The sequence below is a fragment of the Ixodes scapularis genome, unplaced genomic scaffold (assembly GCF_016920785.2).
Source record: "Ixodes scapularis isolate PalLabHiFi unplaced genomic scaffold, ASM1692078v2 PGA_scaffold4__175_contigs__length_147842914, whole genome shotgun sequence".
In the NCBI taxonomy this organism is placed as follows: domain Eukaryota; kingdom Metazoa; phylum Arthropoda; class Arachnida; order Ixodida; family Ixodidae; genus Ixodes; species Ixodes scapularis.
The window spans coordinates 142,881,251-142,907,348 of record NW_024609879.1 but is presented as its reverse complement, the minus strand read 5'-3'; the positions used below and the strand labels follow the sequence as shown (position 1 = coordinate 142,907,348).

The following is a 26,098-nucleotide window of genomic DNA, read 5'->3' as shown; positions in this document are numbered from 1 at the left end:
GAGTGCGTGAGGGCAGTGAGTGGCATGAGAGGCGTGAGGGCCGTGAGGGCCGTGAGGGCGGTGAGTACATGAGGTGGTGTGAGGGCCATGAGTTCGTGAGGGCGGTGAGTGCGTGAGGCCCCCTTCAGATCTAGCATCTTTCTCAGCAATTTTGGTGGTAATGGCGGGTTGTTCTCTATAGCTTTCCCTAGAACGACACGAATTGCTGAGATCGGGTCCGGCTCGAAATAAGCAAGCAACTCGGAGCAATTCGAATGCGTTTGAAGCGGCTGCATCCAACCAGGGACGCAAAATTTTCACGTGATACCTCGTGCCGGTGATGATGACACCGAAAGACTTGGTTCTGGCTTGAAATCGATCGTTTTTTTTTAAAATAAACTGTTTCAGAAAGGTGCACTAGTATTTTTAACGAGATTTAAATGCATAAAAACACGTTTATAACGCGTAATTGTGTCTGAATAGTGCAAGAAAAATAAAATTTTATGATGACGATGGCAAATTGCAGCAATTTGTTGCTGCGTGTGACCGCGGGGGGCCCGTGTTGCTGGTCTTGGGACGTAAAGTTTCTGGGCGAAATTGCCCCATCTGAAGCTGGCCTGAGTGGCGTGAGGGCCATCAGTGCGTGAGGGGCGTGAGGGGTGTGAGGGCCGCAAGGGTGATGAGGCGCGTGAGGGCGGTGAGTGGCGTGAGGGCGGTGAGTGGCGTGAGGGCGGTGAGTGGCGTGAGGGCGGTGAGTGGCGTGAGGGCGATGAGGGCGGTGCGGGCGGTGAGTGGCGTGAGGGCTATGAGTGCGTGAGGGCCGTGAGGGCGGTGAAGGCCGTGAGGGCGGCGAGGGCCGTGAGGGCGGTGAGGGCCGTGAGGGCGGTGAGTGACGTGAGGGCCATGAGTGAGTGAGTGGCGTGAGGGCCGTGAGGGCGGTGAGGGCCGTGAGGGGCGTGAGGGCCGTGAGGACCGTGAGGGCGGTGTGCGTGAAAGCCGTGAGGTTCAGTGAGGGTGAGTGAAGGGCTGAAGGTGAGTGTGACTGTGAGGGTGAGGGTGAGTGAGGGGCTGAAAGTGAGTGTAGCTGTGAGGGTGAGGGTGAGTGAGGGGCTTAGGTGAGTGTGGCTGTGAGGGTGAGGGTGAGTGAGGGCGACCTAAAATGCCGACCTCTGGCAGAACGTAGACAAAAAAAAAACGAAGGAGAGGAGAAAACAGCAGTACGTGTCTTGGCTTTCATCATTCCTTCGTTTTTCCTGTAAGTTCAGCTGGTATTAAAGGCAGCATACTGTTACACGGAAATTCTTGGGTTTCAGGGGAATGGGCCAATCTGCGCGGTGTAAAGGAACGGGGCTGTGTATCAACCATACTTTCCTTTAGACTTTATCGAAATGTGATAGCATTGCTGGTGTTCTGAAGGCTTTATTTTGCTTATTAAATTGTGCCGGACCGTACATGGCGGGTAGCTAAGCATTAAATGTCAGCCAATTTTCATTCACTGAAAATGCTTGCCAATGAAGTTGGTAGCAAACCAAAGTCCTCGCATAGTGGCGCCCTGCTGCTTGTAGTTTGGGCCTTTTGTCGACTTCTCGTTTTTTCACACGACCTTCTGTTGTTGTAGAGCGAGCTCGCCTTGCTTCCTTCTCCCTAGCCAAACGTCGCTCTCTCTCTCTCTCTCTTTCTCTCTTCATATTTCTCTCTTTCTCTTTCTTTCTCTCTCACGGGTGTCCCTTTGGAAAGCCAAGCACGGCCGTACTCAGCACGACGCCGCAACTGTTCAGCTGTCTCCTCTTGAGGCCGCTCGTTCCTTTTGCGAGGCATTGTGAAGAAGATTGCAGCACTTTGATAGAGCGCCTCGTTCCACGACACTCGAACTCGCGCAACGAAGAGAGGAGAACGACGCAACTACCGCACTCTCCCGCCACCCGCGCATGCGCGTTATAAGGAAGTGATGTCGGCGCGTGCCTTCCGATGTCACGACCAGAAGTCTCACTTTAAAATGCTGTGGCATTTTAAAGCAAGAGACAGGTGGAGGTTCATGGGCACAAAGGGTTCGAAATAATGAGACTGCAAAATAAACCCTATTTTCCTGATGTCTGGGATGTAGTCCTGAGCGTTTCGGAACAAAAAGGTTACTTTTTGAGTACATTAGGCGTGACATAAAAGTAATGTAAGGATCTGACGAAGCGTAGACGCTGGTGCTAAAAGAAGCAATACTAAAAAAAAAAGCTTCGGCCGTGAAGAAAACTGCGCACTTTAATCGTTGTCGGCGGATTCGAAAGCGGCGTGGAACCTGGATAGCAACCCTAGCGCAAACCTGACTGCCCGCAGACACCTTAATCAATGATAGTTTAAGATATTCGGGGCTTGAGGAGTCCTCGGCATCTAGTTATGTCCATGCAGCCAATGATATTGCGCCATTAGCTAGTGAAAGGGAAAATAACGAATCAAGAAGGCAGAAGTATTAATGAGGCCGTGCAACGATATTGGGTAGGAATGTTTCTCACCAAACTCAAGTTTACTGTCACTACCCTACCGAAAAATCCGGTATAAATTTTCGTTATCCGGATTATGGAACCGGAAATCTATCTGGATTCTATCTGGAGTTCAGGTTTTCAAAAATTATTCCTTTGTCTGCAATCTGGATTTCGGGTTTCCAGAAACAAATTTCCGGTTCCATAATCCGGATAGGGAAAGGTTATACCGGATTTTTCGGTAGGGTAGGGGAACCCAACCATACTCGCACGCAACGCCACTTTCCAAAAATCTTATTTTCGCCGCGTAATTTCATGTATAAAAGCGGACGATATCCTTCAGTTTCTCTTTCGCAAAACTTGGTGATGAAGGTGCGAGGATCGCATTGTTGTCTCCAGGATTCGGTCATCGAGCTTTGCGATCCCCGTGGTGACGTTATTTAAATGCGACTCATAGAGTGTGCACAAGCACTCCGTGAGCATTCAATTTCGGGCTCGTGACAACCGATACCTCGATGTGCATTTGTCTAGTGGCTTGCGCCCAATCACCGCGATGACAGGGATAGCGAAACACTAACAGTAGGGAGTTTTATAATAGGGGGCCCCAACGTTAGGGACCTCCTACTAGGGGGCACGAGCGCAGTGTTACTCGCGCTGCCGGCTTATGGAATATGGTCTACAATACGTAACGTAACATATGCTTGCGTTTCACGCTTGCAACGCCAATACGGCTAACAAGCAAAATGAATACAGCGAAAAATATAATAAAGCGTAACAAACTCGCGCTTAAGAAACACTCTGGGTTGCTCGTGTCACGAATACTGGGTAAGGTAAAACCCAATCTGCTTTCTTTTTTTTTTTTTTCCTTTTTGCAAATTTTGCAAATTATTTAATGTTTGGATGTTGAAAGTCAAGAATACGAGTCAAATATATATTGAACGTTCCCCGTTTTCCTTCACGAGGCGCTGTTATCGTCATGTCAACAGTTACCGCGTCTAATCATGCTTAAGAACGGTCAGAATCGGAAGACAACTTCGAAAACAGGGCGGGATTATCGCTCATACGTTATGATTTAAATGAGGTAAGTCCAAAGCGAAAGCCTAATTCACCATTCATTGCCGATTAATGTGTTAATACTGCAGCGCCCATTACAAATTTGTTCTGAAGCGAGCGATGCAGGATGCCGCCAGGTTTGTTTGCCATACAAGGACCCTGCAACGACTTTTCGCTTGCTTTTTAGTTAGCACCGAACCTGAGCTCACCGAACGCAGTAACTTAGTGAAAATCTTCTTTTCTCGAAATTCGCTTTATTTTAAAAGTTATATGTGCATAAAAATTAGAAAGAACAGCAAAAATAACCTCCTTCATGACGTCCCTGGTCCTGGCTTGGGTAGCCAATGGTAAAAGCGAAGCGACTGGCAAATCGGCTGTACCTTACGCTGATAGCCGCTTCCCCTGCTGCCGCGTCCCCGTCAACGGCTCGTTGCTTGCTTCAGCCCTCCACTGCGCTTGCCGGCATGAATTTACCGGGTCTGTCGGAGTTGCAGCTCCGAATCCCCGATGGAAATGCGGAGTATTACCATCATAACATCATCATCATTACATCATCATCATCGTATGCAGTAGTACCGTACGAGGACATGTGGTGATCATACCACGCCACGCAAACACGCGGCTGCCCGACGGACCTGACCTAGCCAGCCTAACCGGATCTTTCCCCCTTTTTCCCGCTCCAGAGAATTCTCCGTACGTCTCAAAGAAGTCGTAAAGCAGGAGCTGACCAGGACCGACAACGTTACAATTTCGTCACGTCCCGCGCACGTTCGACACTACGGGGCGCCCCCGTATTAGGAGAAGGCTCGCGTCGTCCGGTTAAAATATGCCGCTCTGATATTTAGTTAATCTCTCTTTGCCCGGTGGGTTGCCCGAACCACAAGAAATGTAGAAACCGCGAAAAAAGGTAGACATTTAATAGAATTGCAGGGCCCCATTAAGGGTCTCGAGAATTCTGCGTTAGGGGCGAACGCTAACCCCCAAAATGGCTTGGGTTCTGCGCATGCGCAAAGGCCCCCTAGTGTTGTTGTTCCCTATTCTAAAACTTTCTAATGTGTGGAACTCAGCGCGTGCCCAGTCCCCTGCCAGCCTCAGTGCGTGGGTATGTGGTATATAGACACTGGCGGCATATCAATGCTTCCGCATCACATGACCGCTTGTTCTGGCTACGAGTTGAGGCGGTGAACGCTACTCGGTTTTCTCAATCTTTCTTGGCGACTGCCATTGCGAGCCGAAAATATCAAACGCGTATTTCCTATGTCTTAAATGTCAATGAATCATTTTAAGCGATATTTATCGAAAGTACAAAAATAGTGGCGTCGCCCCTTTACCATGTACGAAGGAATCAAACATTGCCAGAACAGCTAGCAAAGGTTAAAATTATCTTTTATCACGGGATTCCTTCCGCGTGAAGAGTCAATGCCTGGATCTCCACATGAAAGGAAAATGCACTGCCAACTCAGTCGCACTTGTTATTCTTTTTTGTGGGATATCTTAATAAACAGCCCCCAAGTGTGTTTGTTTGTTTCTTGGTTTGTTTGTTTGTTTGTTTTGAACACAAGGTTTTGGGAAAAAAGGGCGAAAGGGGATACATTCTGCCCAACGAGGCCCAATCCCCCCCCCCCCCCCCCCCCAGTACATTGCATCAGTAGGCGATGGTAAACGAAAGAAACACGGAAGCTGAGCGCTCGGTCTCTTCATTACGACAGTTCTAAACATACCTCAGAGCATCTACTTCAAATGAGCGCCTCAGTCAAAGTATTGCAGAAATGAAATCAAAGGATATGCTGCATGGCTGGTGGCCGTGTATGTCAACTTTGAATGAGCTACTGCTCGGTCTAGTGTTTTTAAATGTTCACTGCGACAGTGAAGTACCGACAGTGAAGTACGAGCGGAGGACGTCCTGGATATTCGTTGCCGTGAACGCAGGAGGCTGCACAAGATGGCCAGAGAGCCTGTAAATCGCCTCTTGAAATTACTAGTCACAGTTACTTTTTTTTCGCAGTAATTTCTAGTCGGAAGCACGTAATTCTAATCAGTGCAAAAGGTGTGTGTGAGCACAGCAGCAGCCGTGGCTTACAGTGGAATTTTTTTTACAATTAATTTAATATTTCTTACAACACTGACGTTTTAGAATATCACCATACGTTCGTTTTATTATGTTCACTTTGGTTTGATTGAACTGTGTATTTCCAATGAGGATAGTTTCTTATACTTTGACTTGAAATTGCCATCCTTTACGCCACAAATATTTCGAAATACCCGTTCTCTATATATCTGAGATCAAGTGTCGCATCCCATCAAATAAACATGAATGAAGAAATATTTTATAATTTATTTATTTTAGAATTTTCTACCCCACAAACATTTTTCCCGAAAGCATATAAGTTTGAAGCAGTCCGCGCTTCCCCTTTGCTCCGTGCCCCGTGCAAAACCGACTGCGTGAGCAGGGGAGCGAGCGGGCTCCAGGGGGGGAGGGGGGGGGGGGGGGGTAGCTTTGACATTTCGGGTGCGGGGAGGGGGGGGGGGTTACTTTGACATTTCGGGGGAGAGGGGAAGGGTTGGTTCGACTTCCCCCTCCCCCCCCCCCCCCCCCCCCCCCCCCGCTACGCGAGTTCTGTTATTCTGGAATATATGAGGAAGCTAGATTAAAGCGATGTTTCATTCCCCCTAAAGAGCGAACGTGCTAGTGGAACTGGGCAGAAAAAAAATTAAATATGGCACCAAAAAAAAAAAAAAGCGTATAACATTTATGGTTACCTCGGGGCTTTGCCGTGATCGTACCTAGCTCTTCCTATACTGGTTATTAAAATATTAATATTTTCGTTAACCACTTTGAATAAAAGCTTGAGATTTGATCCCTCCCTCCTATTTCTAGGATTCCGACTTTCTTGACCCATATTGAATATATTTACTTAGATCTTTTCACTTGTTAGACCTCTTGACCCATGCTGAATCCCTTTATTTGTTGGACTTTAGACTTTGCGTTCACGGGACTGTTGGATCTCTTGACACGTTGGATTTCTTGACCATGAGCGGCTTTCAAGGGGTCACATCTATAAACTGCTGGCAAATTTTAGACAGGGAATAGAGTTTCTACTTCATTTTTCGCATGTGAATCTTGCGGCTATTTTTATATTCTTTTCAACTGGTAATACTTGCAGTCTTGGGTAGTAACGCGTTACTACTAACGTGTTACTGTAACTTCGTTACTTTTCGGTAACTTGTAACTGTAACGAGTTACTCTTAAAAATGTAACTTGTAACTGTAGTTCTATTACTTTTTTCTGTGGTAACGACGAAAGTAACGGCGTTACTTCTGTCGTTAATTTCTAGTTTTTTTTATGAATAATATATCATTGAACGAGGACAATAAAGCAATTCCTTACACTTCCCAAATTGCCTGTTCCGACATTTGGAGTGTCAAGTTGGGCTTGCACAAACTTGTGAACGCGTTCTTCCTCACGAGTCACGGCCCAAATACAGCCACGTGTAGATGTGAAGAAAAAAAAAATCAAGTTATCTTTACGCAAGCGCTAGTACTTTGTGACTGAACACTTACATCTTAGTATCTTGAAACACTGTCTATGTTGCGTTTTTTTTTTTTCTGCAGAAACGTTTTTAATTGGGTGAATCAACCCTGAAACAACGATATACGAGGAGGGCACAGCGAATGTTTCGTATTTCGATCTCCGCCCCTACTCCGGCGTGGTGTCAGAAGTCGAGGCAAGATTTACTGCTCTTTGCGCGGGGTTTGCTTGTTGCTCTGGTTGCGCGGGGTCTGTTTAGCAAGGGCAGGGACGTGTTCGCAATCTAACGAAAGAAATTTTCATACACTAATTTCGAGAAGCAACCGCTGAAAAGTTACGATATGAAGTAAAAAGCATACTTTTTTAATTTTATGTAATAAAACTTGGTGAGGGACGTTTTCTAGTGTTTCCTAAAATTGTTGGTGTTATAGAAAAGTAACGGAAAAGTAACGTCGTTACTTTTTAAAAGTAACTGTAACTGTAACGAGTTACTTTTTTGTAGCGGTAACTGTAACGGTAATTTCGCAACTTTTTTTTCTGAAAGTAACTTAACTGTAACGAATTACTTTTTAAAAGTAACTTACCCAAGACTGAATAGTTGACAACATGTGCGAAAACCAATGTTTACGTATTTAAGTATAGGACGTACTAGAGTTTGTCAACCAGTCATTTTTGATCGCATAATTTATATTCTTTTATTTATTTCTTAAAATTATATATAGGCTTCTTTGTTCCTTTATAAGTTACTCAATCAATGGGCGAGTGCCAATAGCTTGACTGCAGTTTTTGGAAATTAGACGCATACACAAATAACGGCGTTCGTCTATCATGGTCAGCGCAAAGTCGTAAGCAGTTTTCTATTGTAAAGACTCTACGTTATCAGGATTTGTGCAGTTAACACATCAGAGCGTAAATAAATCATAAACGGCCTATATGTAAGTTTGATATAAAATCTGTGTGATCTTGTTTTAAAATGCTGATTAAAAACCCTGAATTTGAATTTTATTTTATTTATATTTTCATCAGGTATTATGTACATGATACTGGAGGAGTGTAGAAAAAGCTGGACAAAAACAGATTGATAAAGCCGCAGGCCCCCGTATTGATATTTGTGTACCACAAACAAAAGAACAAAATAGGCGTGCAGTTTCATTTCCAGAATTTAAAACAAAACAAAAGAAAGCAACTATCGGTATTTTTCTCTGCAAAAACGCACGAAGGTGTTTTTTTTTTTTTCGCCATAGTTTCTAAAAGGAACAGCTGGCGAGCCCACGTGTCGACCTCTTTAGATAAACATCTGTCTACTGTTCAAGTACAAGACACATTCAAGATTGATTACCCGGAAAGTGCATGTAATCACTTTTCTTCAAGAATATGGATGTGACATCGCTTCAGGGTTTTCCATCAACACACAGGACATGTATTATTTCATCCCGCATGCAAACCTTCTAAAGGTTATTCGAAACATCGTTGAAGAACAAGGTACCCTAACCGCTAAAAAAGAGACCTGCATTAACATAGACAGACTCTTAGTACTTTTAAGCGTCAACCTAAGGCGACGGTAGTTACACATCAAAAACCAACAACATGTAAAAAAGTGGCATCTGCATAGCATTCCCGGTAGCCCCTCAGTGATTTGTACCTCGAGCATGCAGACTTGCCATCCAAGAACGCTTAAAGTATCCCAAAGTTGAGTCCATCTTCAGGTATGTAGATGATTTTCTAATATTGTCAAACAATGAGGTAATTGATCTAATCAACGGGTGAAAGGAGTCGCGATGCAATGTTTCAAACAAAGCTGCTCGGATCTTGACTTCACTCGTGAACTTGTGCACAAATCCATTAAATTCTTGGATCTACCCTTAGACGTCACGCCAGGACACGTGTGCTGGAGATATCTAGCAAGGTCTTCAAAAGATTTTTTTCTTTTTTTCATTTTGGGTTCGAACATTAAAAAAATGTCAAACGAGGAGTTGCCACCACAGCACTCTATTCTGACCTTAGAAGGTCATGCTAACATCAGGCGGGGCGAAGTTTTGCCACGCAAATCTCTAGGCTCCAGGATGCGTGTTAGCCTAAAGGAGGGGTCGGCAATCCACGGCCCGCATGCGGCCCATGGGGCAGCTATATGCGGCCCCCGGTAGCTTTTTCACAGACCCAAGAACCACTCGGAAGTTAGGACCACAAACGGTGTCAAACAGGGACAAGCAGCGATTCCAATTTGCATTGTCAGGCATCCTCAATTTATGGCAGAGGACGTCCTCACTTCCTTTTGCCTTTTTTTTTTTTGTTTTAGTTGCCGCCCCCCCCCCCCCCCCCCTTCGCCTTAGCAACTTGCCGTCCGGTCCCCTCCGTATCGGCTTCGTGATGACGTGGCCCGCCGTCGCAAAAGGTCGCCGACCCCTGCGGCCCAGAGAACTCCTGCTATCAATAGAAGAAAATATTTTCAAGAAAATCAGGTGCCGACCTGAGGTTAATGACAAAGCACCAATGAAGAAGCCTCGAACACTTTTTCTTGTAACGCCCTATATCAAAGGGCTCACTCATCAATATAAGAAAAAAATATTGCTGGCCCGCAGGGCGTTCAGGTGATATGCTCTGCGCCCAATAAGGCAAATTTCATGAGCCGGAGGCTAAACAATGAAATCAACAAAGAAAAAACAAACTGCAAGGTATCTCACAAGATCAAGCACACGAAATGCGAGAAAGTGGTTTATACTAAATCCCACTGTGATGTGGTCAATGTTATGTTGCAACATAACATTGACATGGGCATACTGGAAGGTGCATTAATGACCGAACGAGGGAACATGCAGCTTCAGTGAGGTCCATCACAGCAGCAGGGCACCTACCCGCCCATTGCGGAACGTCTCAGTATGTGCCAGAATTTTCTAGTCTAACTTCAAGGCAAGAAACCACAACAAGTTCGCCCGACAAATCCTGGAGGCCCTTGCTATTGACGCAAAGACGGACAATTGCGCAAGTTACTACAAGGAGTGTTTCCCGTCTTAGAGGGTCCGCACCCATGGAGGACAAATGAAATACGAGGAAGATGCTCGGTTATAAGACTAGAAGAAGCGGAAGAAGTTTCTCGATTAAATTTAATGTAATGTAGGTGTAGATAAGGAAAACGAGCAGGTGAAACTCAATATAGATTAAGAAAACAACGATCTCATTAAACTTGCTAGTCCAGCGGCGTGTATGTCTTTTCTATCTCTCTCTAACCCTTATTTTACATTAAGCAATGAACCAACTAGCTTTGCTTCAATCTGTCACACGCTAAATGCATTATGAACAGATGTTCCAGAATAGGGTATAATATACTCTGGCCTTTTCACTGTCTTTCTGGAATTTCCGATCAAACTGAATTCATTAATGCAGCTGTTCTTGCAGTGCTGTCGTGAACATCGTAATAACTAAAACATAAAGTAAGAACGACATTTTTGCTCGTTTGATTTCCGGCTACGGCTTTAGTGTGGCTTGGCGAGGGTTCTACTTCTCGGATTCTGTAGCTTGTTTATAAATACAGCCTGAAGAATGTGCACTAACGCATGTAAAAAAATCTGAACAAACCATAATTTTTGAGGGTTGCTGCGCGATCGCTTGACTGTGCTGCTACTGTAGCTGAATTATCAGATGACTCAACACGTTGTTGTTGAGTCATCTAGTACAGACACCACAACCTGCTTTGGCAACTTTAATATGTCCTTCGTAGCGCTATTCATCCACCTAGGAATTTGCCAATTGAGAATGTCGTTGCTGGGGGCTGGGGGCTACGATGGCAGGGTTGTAAAAGTTACTTCAAAAATGTACCTAAGATACAGTTACAGTTACTCATACGAAAATGTACCTAGGTGTGTATCTAGCTACTTGCTTAAAAATGTACCTAGGTACCGGCACAGTTACTTCAAAGGTGCATTTTATTTTCACGTCAAGTTTTTTCTCAAATTTGTCACATTAATATTGAAAGTGAATCCTTTGTATACTGGGATGTACACCAAAACAAGTTTGATAAACGTGCTTTATTGGTGCCAATGGGAGAAATAAGGCAAAACGCTCTCACCAGAGCATTCGAAGACTTTGTCTTTTTCACTTGAGTGCTCGATTTGACCTCAGAATCAGGACTTCTTCGAAATGTTCATCCGACATCTTCGATCGCAGTTTGGTAGCAATTGTTCCTCCTATGCTAAAAACGCGCTCCAGCGCCGCACTGCTTGGAAGCCCCGTGTTGAATTTTAAGAACACGCGTCTCAGAAGCGGCATGTGCTTGAGACAGTCCAGACTTCTTGTCGGAGCAAGTTCGGTGTACTGTACAAACTACTGTCCTCATGAAGCAGATGAGGACGATGTTTCGAAGTTAATGAAGTGCTTACAGTCTTCTTCATCCTCACCGCTTTGTTCGCCTGACGACGCTTTTTCTATAGTTGATGTTCGCATAAGTTCTTTCTTTAGATAATCCCAGGCCCGCTTCCCGTTCCACTTCGTTGTCTATCAATGCAACCTTAAATTTTGGATGGCATACGGCTGATATTATCAAATGTTTTTCTTCCTCCATACCTGCAAACCTCTTATTGATCGCCGTGATTAAGCTCTCGACCACCGGGCGGCAGTACCTCAAGTTCTCCGTCAGCAACGCGGACATTTTTTGTGAAGTGAAGCCACTGTAGGCAGGAGATATGCCATAAACATGCTGTTTTTGTGCAAGTTATGGCTTGTGCGAGAGGTGTAAACACCTGAACATACTCATCAATAAAATCAATGTCTGACTTCGTGAATCGCGAAATTTTAAAATTCTCACAAACTTCCTTCAACTTTTCCTCACTGTGAACAAGCATTCCGTGAAGCGATTTGAGGCAATCGTATGTAGAGTTTCACCGCGTGAAGACAGGCGTGGGCGAATATCCTTCACAGCTTGAAGAGATGGCGTCAGCAACCACATTAGACCTCGCTTGCTCCTCCATAATGCCGAGCACTTGCTGAAAGGATTGGAGTTGAGTCCTCACGTGCCTTACTCTCACGCTCCAATTGGCTCACCGAGGACACAGCTTCCACTGTTTACGACGTCCCGCTCAAACTCGCTTGTTGACGTGGCTTGCCCTTCAGCGCCAGCACTGGCATCGAAGCCATTGGCGGGCCCAGAAGACGTCGGCGGCATGGAGAAACGAAAAGTCGAGTGCACACGCACCTAACCTTAGCAACGGAACGACGAGCGAAAGTCTTCAAGCTTTCACATTTTTTCTTTCGTTTTTAGGAAGGCAGAGAATATTTTAACGGCGAGCGCGTTTGCGAGCTCGGGTCACAGAAAATCTGTCGGATGTCGGTGGCGTCGGTGGCGTGACGGGAAATTCCTGAATGGTCGATAGGGTCGGGACGTCACAGCCACATGACTTTGCGCGGGAATTTCAAACAACCCACAACACTCATGTGAAACATGACGTCATGCGTGGAATGAAGGTGGTTAAATACATACGAATTGATTGTCACCGCATGTTTCAAATGATCCCACTTCATAAACTAATTCAAAGAAAAATTTGAAGAATTTACGCAGGATCGCACCCACGACCCTTCGGTTGCAAGCCAGACATGCTACCGACTAGGCAACAGAGGGCTTGGGAATGGCACTGCGATCCTGCCGTCATTAGAGAGCCTCGATGTCTGTCTGTGTCAGGGTAAAGGCATTATCGCATCGAGTGTTGTTAGCGCGTGCCGAGCAAACACATAAATAAACCTTGCGGGGTAAAATGGCATCAAAGCACTGGCAAAAGCTCCTCGATCGCCGGGAGTGTTGTATCCTAAAAACTAGGTCGTTGTGTGACTCAAGAGCAGGAGAAGCGATTGAGAAGGCCATGCGAACGGGGCCCGATAACCTTATCGCGTTCAACTCTTAAAGGCGAAGGTTATTCGTCCTCCCATTATTTTTTCTTCACAAACATTTTCAGTTTTGTAAAGTGCAAAATTTGAGTTTGATTTATTGCGTGGAAACACTACGTGAAGTTAAATTGCTTGACGACTGTAATTATAATTTATTTTAAGTTCTATGTTATATTGTATTTTCTACGATTTTGACGAAGTGAATAGAAAAGTACCTGTAAAAAGTAACTTCACTTAGCTACAAGTTACTGGAAAATGTACCTAAGATACAGATACAGATACTGAGAAATGAAAGTACCTAGGTTTGTACCTCAGGTACAACCAAAGTACCTAGATACCGATTTACAGTTACTTGTACCTAGGTACTTTACAACCCTGGATGGCAGTATGCGAAAGCCGCCTGCTATCGGGAGGGGAGGAAGGCGAAGGGAGGAGGATTAGCACTCTGCTGTTTCGAGAAATAGTCAGCAAAGCAATTTCTACTCCTGGTGACACTCAATTTTATTCTCGAAAAAAAAGTATAGCTGATCTAAGATTTCCCTTTTGGGAGCGTCTTTAACTGAAACGAGCAGTCATGCTGTATTTCGCAAGTTATTTTTGTATTGTCTCCAGCAATATTCTGTAAGAGTATTAGTATTATTTATTTTGTTATGAAAAAGAGCAGTTGACAGAGCACAGAATAAATCAGGCATTTGGTAAATAATTAATGTAACACAACCCTATTACTAGTTTATTCATATGTATGTATATATATATATATATATATATATATATATATATATATATATATATATACATACATATATGCGACTTTATTTATTTTTGTTTTTTTGTTTTTTTTTCTTAGCTCAAGAACCCTTTTTTATGCTTTCCAAAGTTGTTTACTCCTGTGAGATGTGGTTAGGCTTACTTTGTTCGAATGCCTGTTTCTGGTGGTTTTGACAGCAATAGTAACATTTAAAAATGGGCCGGGCTGTTCGCGTTTCTTCATTTGTAGCTTCGCCGGTTGCAGGTTTGACGTTGCCTCCATATTGCTGAAGTATTTATTAATTAAAAAGTGAAAAGGCGCAAACTGAAACAGGACGAAAGGATACACACGTATAGCAAGGACAATCGCCTTTTAACTTTTTAATTGATACGTACCAACTGGCCCCTACCAAAGTTTTATATTTATAAACTTCAACGTTCCGCTTTATTTACAGCTTCCAGCTTGCTTGCAGTCTCGTCAAACAATAAAACAAATGGTAAGTCGTAAACTATGGGTCTCAATAATGGCGGTGCGTTACTTTTTGGCAATGGTCCTGGAAGTACTTGAGCGATTTCACGAAACAAATATCTTTAGTCTTCATTAAATATAGCATTAATTAAAGATGTCACCTCTCGATTACTTTAGATGCCACATATTTTATTTGAGTTTCCTTTAGCGCCTAAATAAATTTTCACGGCTTTATGGATGTCATGCTCAGACGGGCACCGATACAACTCGGGTTCGTACAGATATCATTTGCAACCGATACAGTATCGTTTACTGCTTACTGATGTCAACTCCTTTTAACTGAGCTCTTTTGGTTGTTTGTTTTGTCTCTATTTTAGATGCTACAGACGGTAAAACGTAATACACTAAAATATACTGACTTTGCACCTTTGTGCGACACTTTTCATAGTATATAGTACATTTTTTATGTATTCTATATTAAACATTATACGTTAAGCAAGCAGGCCTCAGCATGCCCCACTGGGTTGACGCACGAATCGTACCATTACATTTTGAATTACACGAGAAGTATTTGAAAAGTATACTTGAGATATTGAAAGTATGCTAAAACATATTTTAAGTGTACGTTTTGTGCCATAAAAGTTAAATATTAGTATTATTTTTTATTTCACCGAGGTGCCTTTAGTCCACATTAATTGAAGAGCCTGTTGATAACATTGAATGGCCACAGAAAGAATAAAACAAACTCGGGACAAGGGACGACGTCGTCCTTTGTCCCGAGTTTGTTTTATTCTTTTTGTGGCTAGTCAACGCCTTTAGTTACCTTTACTTATTAAACATCGGTTAATTTTAATTCGAAATCATTAACTGTCCCATGGAGCGAGCCGACGTCATCAGCTTTGAAGCCCCGCCAAACGGCACCTAAACTCCTTTCTCCAAGTGAAGCCGCGATCTGATGGCTTTCAGCTTTGAAGCCGCGCAAAATGTCCAAACGTCACCTAGTTTTCGTTCTCCCATTGAAATGCAGTGAAGCCGAAATTGGATTAATTTCGGCTTCGGTTCATTTGGCTGGCGCGTGTCATAGTTTCAAGGAACGAGGCTCCCATTAGCCACTGCGCGTCAGTTCCAAGGAGGGCCACCCCATGGCGCTGCGTGACCGCGCCGCCAGCGCGCCGGTACAAGGAATCTGCTGGCGCGCTGCCGCGAGCGCGTGGGAAAGGGACCGGCCGTGCAGCTCTGCATGGAGAGCGGGCCTGGAATCGTCTGCGACCGCAGTGGTTTACCGCGTCCCAAAAGGGTGGTCCCTCGATTTCTGTCTGGTGACGTCATACCAGTGTCATGCTGTCGCCGGTCGCGATCCTGGCGGTGTATGTAGCAGCTGTGGTGTATGTAGCAGACGCCTGTTCTACTGCAGGTCGCTCTCCATTGTGACAGTCCACGGAAGCTACGCTCTCCATTGTGACAGTTCACGGAAGCTAGAGCAGCCGGAAGTTGGGACGCCGTGACGACAGCGACACTAGCGTTCGCTCGTGCTTTTCGCCAGCATCTCCACGACCAACCGCCAGCATCGCGACATGCAGCAGTGATGACACTCAGGCATCTGTGACGTCATCTGTAGCCACTTCAGGAGCACATTTGATGTATGGGCGGAATAGGACGCGAAACAAGTTTATTACCCTGGCGAAGCCTGACAGGTGAAACACAAATTGTGATATACTTTGACCTTACCGTGAGGTAGTATTGTATAAAATAAAACATCAAACAGCTAACACAACTTTTAGGAAGTATGCGGCAATCAAATGAGTTTAAAAGTGCAAATCGCGTCTTCTAGCTGGTGTTTATTACGTACTTTCGGTGAGGCTTTTGGTACTTTGGCACGCTCTTGGAGATTCAAATAAAAAAATGTATTCCATTACAGGGGCAAGCGGAACTCGCAAATACAATGCGTGTTCCATCATCGAGGGCGGAAATTACCATGCAGACTCAGGCGCCCTTAATACTTCCGCTGAGAGATATTTGTATGAATATTGTAACGCTCATCATATTAGCCTTTCAACTGGGGTGTCCGGTACGGTAAGACCTGTTCTTGTTTTCTCCGCGAAGCCTACGACGCCATGTCATACACGGTGTTTCTAGGCTCTACAGATAGTTCTTAAAAATAAAACAAAAAAAAATAAACAAAAAAACGTGAAAGCTACACCAATGTGGGCTGTGCAGGTGAGTTACACGACGATGCAAAGGAGGCTAATTGTCGCGACAAGTCGAATAATTACCTAAAATGTTCATTAACTTTCTAATTGGTAAAAATGAATATAAAAGATAGTCAACGTGCAGGCGAGCTGGTGCGTAATAATCATGATGTTAGCCCTCAGACTGGGAAGGAAACTTAAAGATATATTAGAAGGGACAGAAGAAAGGTGACAGACAAGTGTCTCAAACACAGCGAACAAAATGTATTTCATACAACGCTTTTATACCCTTTCCCCAAAATCGTCCACAACGTCAAAAAAAATTTCAGGAGGACGCTTAAGCTTCGCTTTCGAGAGTGAAACGCAAAAGCAGTGAAAGCGTGTCTGCGTGGCCTATGCTGATACAATTTTAACGTCTTCCCTCGAGCCGAATGTCCAGGAGGTGGCGCTCTTTAAACCCTTCAACGTTGCCAGCATGCAACTTTTTCTTAGAGGGTCAGAAGTGTCCGTATTGTCCATGTAAAAATCTGCAATAAATAAAAAATAAGTCTGTGTGGCCTAGTCAGTAGAGTCTCTGGCTGGCAACCAAAGCGTCGTGGGTTGAAATCTCGCCTAAAATTCTTTAATTTTTTTTAAGGAAAATTAATTGTATCATAAAGTGACACAATCGGAGACGTTTGGCGACCTTTAATCGAATTACATGTCATGGTTTTAATCACTTTTATTACACTCGTTACGTCCCGTTTCACGTGAGCGTTGTGGGTTGTCTAAAACTGAAGCGCGAGGCCATGTGTCTGTGACGTCATGACCCTCTCGACCAATCAGAAGTTTCTCGACCCACCGACACTCACGCCGTCGCCGGCTTTTCTGCAACACGAGCTTCTTAACGCTTTCATGCTAAACAAAATAACACACACACACACAGATGGGCTTTGTTTTCCAGGTTACTCAATTCTAAGTCAGTTCGTTCCGAACACATAAAGGAGGGAAACCAAAACTGTAGCCTCAAGGCTCGAGGCTGGCGGTGAACAAATGGTCCTCGTGGTTTTTCTGTCTCTTATCCGCGTTTTTGCACCGCAAGTATTGTGCCTGCCGCACGAGTGGTAATTCCAGCGCACCACTGCGTTGCCACGCGCTCGAAGTCTTTCCATACAGTTTACTGGTTGCTGAGAATCTTTGGCTTTGCCTCCACGTGCCCGGTTTCGAAGCCCACATTCCCGTCGGTGTGAACACTTGTTGACTCCTCCAGCGTATCCGATGCCGAAGCCGACATTCCCGGCCCGCCAGTCTGGAGCCCTTTGAACACCATCACGTAAACAGCGTCGGGGATGGCATGCATCGCTTGCCTATTATACAACATCCGTTGAGGTTCTCATTAAGCCGGGTCACACTCCTCATACATCATACAGACGATAGTCCGCAAACACGAGTCACCGCATTATTCGTGGTTCAAAGTAGGAACCCCGCCGTAACTCACGTTCAAATCTGTACTCAGGCTGTCTTTTGTGTGATGAATACGCAGTGTGACCCCGGCTTTACAGAACTGAGCCGGGATTTCTCGCCAGACAGGCGCCGTAGCACTCGCCCATGGCCCATATGGAGTCTTTATCGGGAAACTTCATGAAAGTCTTGAGGAGAGAGATTCTCAACTCATAGGTAGTCTTTAAAAGAGGACCTCGACTGAAGTCTTTATGGAGATAACCGTTCAGCTGCAGCCGCCACTGGAGGAAAACGGGACTTGGGGCGGTTGAATGGGAGTTAGCGAACCGTTTGATTGCAATTGCTGCGTTGGGTGACTTCCATGACAACGACTCGACCGTGGCTTGATTAAATCGGGCGTAGTATAAGGTCTAACGATCCGACATGGTTCAGTTGATTTCGATGGCAACAAGCAAGTTTCTAATTGGAACCATATGTATATTTTCACTAATCAAAAGTCATGAAGAAACTTTAGTCTATTATTCCACTTATCCTGATGATGAGTTCGCTATAACGCAGGGGGCTCATGATATTACTCACAGACCACATTAATGTGACTTTCACGGCTTTTTTCACAAATCTGTAAAGTCTAAAAATACATCCTGTGTAACCATTGATTGATATACAAGGAAACATTCGTGAGCCCTGGTCAATGAATATTCCATTTCATACAGTTTGAACGACCTGCGCGCATTTATCCGAATGTGCTAGTTTTTGTTTTGAATGTTTCAAGTTCACACTTTCTAACAAATGTGCAGCTAATGCATCGTTCAATCACTTAACTAATAAAGTGTCCTTTACTCATGAATCTTAGAGGCATAAAAATATAAATCCCTTCATAAGCCTACACTCTGAGAATTCAGGAGCATCTAGGTTCCTGCAAAACACTTTGGTGAGCCAATCGCTGCAGTCTACGGAGGAAACTTTGTGAATAACGTTTTCGCCAAGCTCCCTCGATAGGTTACTTTTCTCAATTGATTTGCGGAATGAAGACGCTCCAGGTCTTTATGGTGTATTTTGTGCTTGCGAAAAAAATCGCTGCCACCGAAGCCAATTTGGTGGTTGCGGAAAACAGGAAGTGTTTGCATCTAGCTCTGCCCGCGGCGGCCGTTTTCTCATTTGCTTTCGAAGCGCCGCTCCTGCGGCGAGAAGGCGCAAAATTCCATATCCTTCTCTCCGCCACCCAATTTCGGAGTCGTTCGGAGTATGTTCAGTACAAGGAAGCTCAATTCACATTGTTTATGGTGGATTGTGCACCACCACGATTGCTTCGCCACGTGGGAGGAACAGCGCAAAGATGGTCAAGTTATACCGCAAAAAAAAGCAAGACTACAACGATTCCGTGTTTTCTATACCTGGTACCTAGCAGCACATTGAGAGCAAATCAAAGAAGGAGCGGTGCACCTTCGGTGGTGGGGAATCAAGTTCCTTCCCAAAACCGCGAAAAGTAAAGAAACAGCACTCGCTCGGCCTTCTATGTTTTCTTCGCGTATGAGTCAGGTGAATCTTTCCCTAACCGTGGGCGGTGATATCAATGCTGAAAACAACCAAAGCCCCCTCCCCGCTTCACCCCACCCCTCGAATGAAGGTACGGCATCTTCGTTTCAACTGGACTCTTTCTTCGTGAATGGCTGAAGTCGTATTGATGGATCTACTGGTTCCCCTTCGTTCCTTCGTCGTTCCAGGGTTACTTTTTTTGTGCGGTAGACAGCTGTGGTGTATGAAGGATGTGTGTTTTCTTCAAGCCGGTCGTAGTTTGAATAGAGTCGGACTACAGCGAGTCAGATAAACAAAACCTAGACTTTAAGGCCTCTCCACTCTTCCTAAGACGTCACGCTATCGGCCCGGTCACCAGGTGGTGTTGGGCCGCCCGGCATTCAGGCACTTAACTGAATTGTAAACCCTTTGGCAGGCGCGCCTCAATCAGCTCGAATGCAAGTACATATCTTTTTCTAATCCAATACAAGCGTTGGCGGCGAAAGAGTGAGAGTCGGAGGTCCAGAGAGGGGTTCGTGACCAAGAGGCCCAGCAGTGGCTTCAAGACGGCCAAACCAAGTTGACGCTAAATGTGTACGTGATACACAAGCAGACCATCACTTCGGAGACCCGGCTGTACGGCAACAGTCTAGGCAGTCGCCTACTGTTTAACGCACCAGTGGGGACCCTCCAGACTCCGAATTACGAGCAGCGGTTTGACAAGACTAAAACGAACCTGTGCAGAGCATGCGGGGCGTGAGGGGCTCACGAAACAACGGTATCATGCATCGCTCTACATTGAACAAGCTTTACTCCGACCGACCACAGGACAACGGATCACATCCTCGGAACCACCTGGCGCTCGATGAGGCGCTGTGCTTTTTTATGCCAACAGGGCAGCCGCAACAACCTGGCAAAACAAGGCGGAGAAAACATGCAACATGCATATATGCCTGCTACAAAGCCGAACGTGATCTCCACCTGTCTGCACAAGCTTACTGTAGAGCCGACCAGAAAAAGGCCTGAGGGCTAAAGGAAAAAAGTTCACATCGAGGGCCATTAAGTCCCACAGGGTCCCAAGCTTGAGCACGAACTCAGTTTGAGCCCGCCCGTTCCAATAGGAAAGAGCAGCAATATCATCATTAGCAGCGGCATTATGTCAACCCCTCTATTTTTCAGTTATTCGGCAATAGCTGCAGAGACTCGTAGTGCGTTTCGTCAAAATTGTTTTTTTTTTTTATTTTGATGTGACTCCTGACCAAACTAATGATGATCCGTACGTGACAGTGTGCTGTGATGTCTACTGTGATGGGCAGGAAACGTGCAATAAATGTGAGCCCCTGAATACCTCGACGGAAAGGAATTTCAGATCAGGATAAATAAAAAACAATTACGATTAGGCCTCGTGTTGGTCTGGCAGATGTTACTTTTTTTGATAACTATACGCTACTCTTTAGTTTTATATTACGGTCATTTATCACTGTGGAAACCCGTCGAATCAAAGGAGACAGTCGTCTGCACTGTCTTAGCGAGTCTTGTGTCCGACTGTACCTCTTCTTTCATTGCGCCGTTGACGCTCCAGTCAGTGTTTTTTTCTACAAAATACATAATAATACATTACATAAACCCCGGGAACCGGGAACTGCAGTCAATAAAAGACACGAACGCTAAAAGGTCTCAAAAACAGCTGATATTTTCCCCAAAAAGTGCTTGTATAAGCCCCTTGCCAAAAGAAAAACGAAAGAGAGAAGTCATTGCACCTTCTTTCCGTAAGTAAAGAATAAAATGCAACTACCCAACAAAGATACGAATGAAACTCACCAAACCTTTCCCCTCTTACTCTGAACCTTCGCTAACCGAACACGGGACAGTCCTTCTGTACTTGTACAACTATGTCCGGTAACACAGAGCAGATCACAAACGAACACGTTACCCTAAAGCCGCGCAACGCAACCCACAGTGGTGCCAACAAAGAATGAAACACAGTAACCTGCCAAGGACACGAAAATCGTCGCGACCCCAACCTTCTTTCTTACTCTTAATCATCGCTAGCAGAACACTGTCATCCTCCCTTTGTACTGGTAATACAAAGACTGGGAAACTAAAGCGAACCACATAACAACACGTCACCATAGCTTCTCGGAAGCGCAAAGACGGTGAACTCACAAGGTCACCATCCTTCCGAGCCATAGAAACCGTCTTAGTTTAGGACTTAAGCAAAACGAAAGTTTATTAACCACGTTCAATGCCAACATTGAACTCGTTGGCTAGAGCTTTTATGATGTGGGAGATTTTGTGAAAGTATGGAAGGACTACCCGCTTAGGTTTAGTGCTGTTTTTAACTGCCTTTTTCGGAGATACCAGGCAGAACAACTGTCCTAAAATATATTCCTGGGGATATCCTGCCATTCTGAAATGTTTCATAAAACGATGAGGAGGTTTACTTATTCAATGGAAACAATATTTGTTACTGCTGCATTGACTAGATTCCGAATTCATCCTAATTTCACATGCTTTGAGTGGCAGCTACTGAATGGAAGAAGTGGTTTTGCTGCAAATTTTTCATACTCCCAATAAATACCTAAATCAGCTTTAACTTGAAGATCATGATACTTTAAGCAACCGTCTTCCGGCCTTTCTAAGGAAAACGTTAGCTCGGGAGCCATGTCAAAAACTGATTTCCCTACGCAATCTGCTAGAGAGACGTTTGTAGTATATACCAAAATATCGTCGAGGTATCTCTTCAATTAATTCGTTGGAAGAATTATTATTTACTCTTAACATATTCAAAGAGGTTCAAATCTAGAAAGCTTAGATAGATCTCAGAAAGAGCTGGGGCTACCGCTAGTCCAATGGACACACCTTGCTGTTGGATAAATTTGGAGCATCATACTGTACAGCGTTTGAGTTTTGGTACACCTCCAAAATCCAAAGAAACTCAGGAACAGTTATACCCGACTATACCCGACTATACCTGAGCTTGAAATCTTACCAAATCATCTTAAAAAAACTGCTAACCCTAGCAAGTCAAATATTGGGTTCAAGTGAGTAGTATAAACATTTTATCGCTAAAGTAAAAACGGCACAGCATTTTCCATGACATGGTTGTAAGCCACCCGCTGGATCATCGGAGCATCGCAAAGGCAAAGGAGTGGTGGTATCAACAATAGTTAGAGCATTCTGTAAAAAGGATGACACCATTTTTTGCCATGTACACCTTTCATTTACGACCATTCGAAGGGAGATATCAACCTTGTGGTCTTTCGTAAAACAAAACTAATGCCAAACGTGTCCTTTGACACACCATTAAACTTGGGAGCTGCCGAAGTAAAATCGGCGTCCTTCAATACCCCCACAATTTCTTTTTTAGACTGCTTCAAAATTGTCATCTAAATTCCTAAATAAGCCCGAAATGGCTATATTTGTTTAATTTTTAGACTCTACCTTCGTCAATACTGCAAACAAGTCCGAATTTTTGGTTTAGAAAAGTATAATCTCAATCTCTTATACTTCCTTCTTTACTATTATAATCTTATTGAAGTTATGAGGTCGCTTTTGTGTGGAGCATCTACCAAACCCAACATGTTTTGTAACGATTACGACAATAGCATTGTTTTTTTTCTGCATGGCCAGACAAAGCGCCTAAGACAGTGTGGATCGCGGACACAGTATCCAGCTTAGATGGCTTGACGTCAGCACAAAACTTAGGTCCGTTGGCCAAAATGCGTCCCGTCGGTTTAGACAGCTGAGCAATGCGGGGGTTGACAAACGCCTTGGGGCAGAGATTGCGGATGACAGAACTGGATCCGACAATTTCCAGGAATAAATCTGAAGTCCTAAAGTTCTATACGCGACATCATAGTCCTTTTTTTTTTCTTTAATTCAAACGACTGCGTGAACTTTGGATAAAAGCGAAAGTTCCCACCTATAGGAGCAGTGTATATATCTTGTCGCAGGGACGATTCACGGTCTGGGGCAGTTTCCTTGTGCCGGTCCCTTAGCCTTTCAAAATTTGCTTCTTTACGGTGCCATCCAACTTGCATTGTTGCTAGATGACCAAATCGTGTTGGGTTGACGTACTTGTGTCTGAGGCACATACCGATGTATGAGACCTCGACTTCCATCTGGGCCATCCGTGGTCCAAGCTTGCAAGTAACCAACGAGTTGGAAAACGATTGTGGAAAGTGGGGTGAATTAACAGAAAACATCAAATGGGCGGGAAGACTGCACCTTGGAGTATTAATGAAGTGAATGCTAGGGCGCAAACGAGCAGGTTTAGATTGAACAGGACATAAACCCCGAGACTGCAGAAAAAAACGGCACGAACACCGAAACGCTTTGAGAACAGCTGATATTTTTATTTCCAAAAAGTGCCTATATAGGCATTTTGCCAAAGCAAAAACGAGAGTGACTAGTCAATGCACTTTCTTTCTACAGGTAAACAATAAAATATTGTATCTGGTATCTCCAAAAAATACAGTTAAAAATGGCATTAAACCTTTTCATATTTTCACAAAATCTCCCACAGCATAAAAGTGCTAGCCAACAAGTTTAATATTGGCACAGCGTTCTGAAAAGATTATAGGCTAAGCCGCGCGACACCTGTGTATCACCAAGTACAGGTTGTCTAAAAAAACACAGAGAAGAAGAAGTGGAATTTGTATCAGGGATTGTATATAAGATACCCTTTGAGTGTGGACAATGTTATATCGAACAAACTAAACGATGTATAAATGATGGTCTGACAGAAGACAAAATATGTATAAAATACAAGAACCCATACTTGAAACTATTCAAACATGTTGCCGAATGTAACAATTGTGTGCCACTGTGGAGCTTAACCTCAGTGGAGTTACTTGAAAAGAATGATCACAATCGCTTGGTGAAAGAGGCATTGACAATATTAAACCATGGAAACGTTGTTAATAAACCTCCGTATTGCTTAAGTCTGGAACTGGGAGGGTTCTAAAGACCCTAAAATATGGTGTCCTTGTGAGGCCACTGTCTCTGTGTTTCCGAGAAGCGTCGGTGATGTGTTGTATTGCGGTCCACTTTGGTTTACCAGTCTTCGTATTACTAGTACATATCGAGGATTATAGTGTTCTGTTAGCGGAGATTCAGAGTAAAAAAGGGTGTCAGTTGCGCAGATACTGTGTTTCATTCTTAGAGGGTTCAAGTGTTTCTCGTGTTGCGCGACGCTACGGTGACGTGTTCGTTGGTGATACACTCTGTGTTTCTGGACATACTAAAGGTACTACTGCAGACGGAGGGTCTTGTGTTCGGTTAGCGAAGGTTCGGTGTAAGAAAGGAAAGGTTTGGCGACGTACTTTCGTGTATCTTTGTTGAGTTGCTTCATTTTATTGTTTACTAGTGAAAAGAAGGTGCATTGGCTTCTCTCGTTGTTTTTTTTTTTTTTTTTTTTTTTGTCAAGGTGCCTATATAAGCTCTTTTCGGAAATAAAAACTTCAGCCGTGTTCGAGAACTTTTAGTGTTCCTGTAATTTTTTGCCTGCAGTCTCGTTGTTTAGGTCATGTTCGTTCTAAACCAGCTTGTTTGTGCCCTTATATTCACTTCAGTAATACTAACCCTAAATAAACACTCCTCCTCAACCCATATTGCATTTCTTGAATTTTCTTCACGCATCAACCATCGGTTCAAAGTTGGCATTCATTGTCGAACATCTGCCTATAACGAGTCCTTCGTGCCTAGAATAGCTTCACATTGAAATACCTACCTGCATCTGTAATATCACAATCATTAGATTTGTTTAAATCTGCTGTTAGTATTTATTTCTTCGTAAGTGTCCCGGAACTATGTTCAAGTTTCATTTATGTATTTTGAGGGAACATGTCTACTCGTCACAGCCGACTTGTCATAGGAAAACGTGTCATAACTGAACTGGTCAAAGAAGGCATCTCGTTCTAGGTGATCCTGTAGTAAGGGCGGCGGAAAAAGCTCACCGGAGAAAAGCACACCGCAAAACCGGCAGATAGGTAGAAAAGTTCACCTGCCCTTGAGCAGAAGCCGAAGAAATCCTCAGTGAAATTTTTATTGTTTCTTAGCTTAGCGAATTGCGCGTCACTTGTGGCAATGTAATACAATTAGAATTCGGCACTTTAATAAAAATAATTGTCCTGTTTTTGTGTAATATTCTTGGAGTTTATTGGGAATGTTTACTAATTCCTCAGAAATTAGTAATCACCCATTCTGTCCATTAATCACGCCGCCAGCATATAATCAGAACATGGGACACCCGTAGAAAAGAATTTATTGACAGCTTGACATTGCGCCGTGGGTAGCTTTGTCAGATAAATATGTTTGTTTCGGCAAGCTACTATCAATAGCGGTGTGTGAACCGCTTCAGCTCCGAAGATTGTGTGGTGCCTGATAGATATATGAGTAGGAGTTTGTTGGTGTAATCAGTGTCGACTACGATGATCGCTTTCTGCTTTTTTTTTTCAACAATAAAACTTCGGTTGCGAGAATAGCTTCGTCCTGTCGTGTTTGTTGTCTTAACTCCGCCTAAGACGTTTCAGCTGTTTTCATCATGTAAAACGTTTACCAACTCGCCCAATTCGCTACCTTACAGAAGACTAGTTCTTATATAGGTCACGAGTAACAACGGTGGCATTGTGCAGTTCTAAGTCATGGGTAGTTCGCCGTAGAAGGGCACTATCACACCAAGGCAACGTGGAGAAAAACCAGCACGAACGGCTAGAAAACGTGCATGTCCGTGGAAGAAAGAAACCTCGATATGTGCCCTAACCGTTCTATCTTGTTTTCAAAGGTTAACAAAAGCTTCAAAGAGAATTTCCAGCACCGCGTCGTTGCGCAT

At 44.1% G+C, this 26,098-nt stretch overlaps 1 protein-coding gene across 1 annotated transcript in view; it reads left to right on the top strand.

Annotated features, from left to right (window-relative positions):
* Positions 1-26,098, top strand: part of LOC120844278 — a 49,937-nt gene that overhangs the window by 577 nt on the left and 23,262 nt on the right. The window contains exon 2 of the mRNA XM_040215978.1: positions 16,038-16,192. Within this exon, the coding sequence (XP_040071912.1) occupies positions 16,038-16,192 (155 nt within the window). The remainder of the gene's footprint in view (positions 1-16,037; positions 16,193-26,098) is intronic.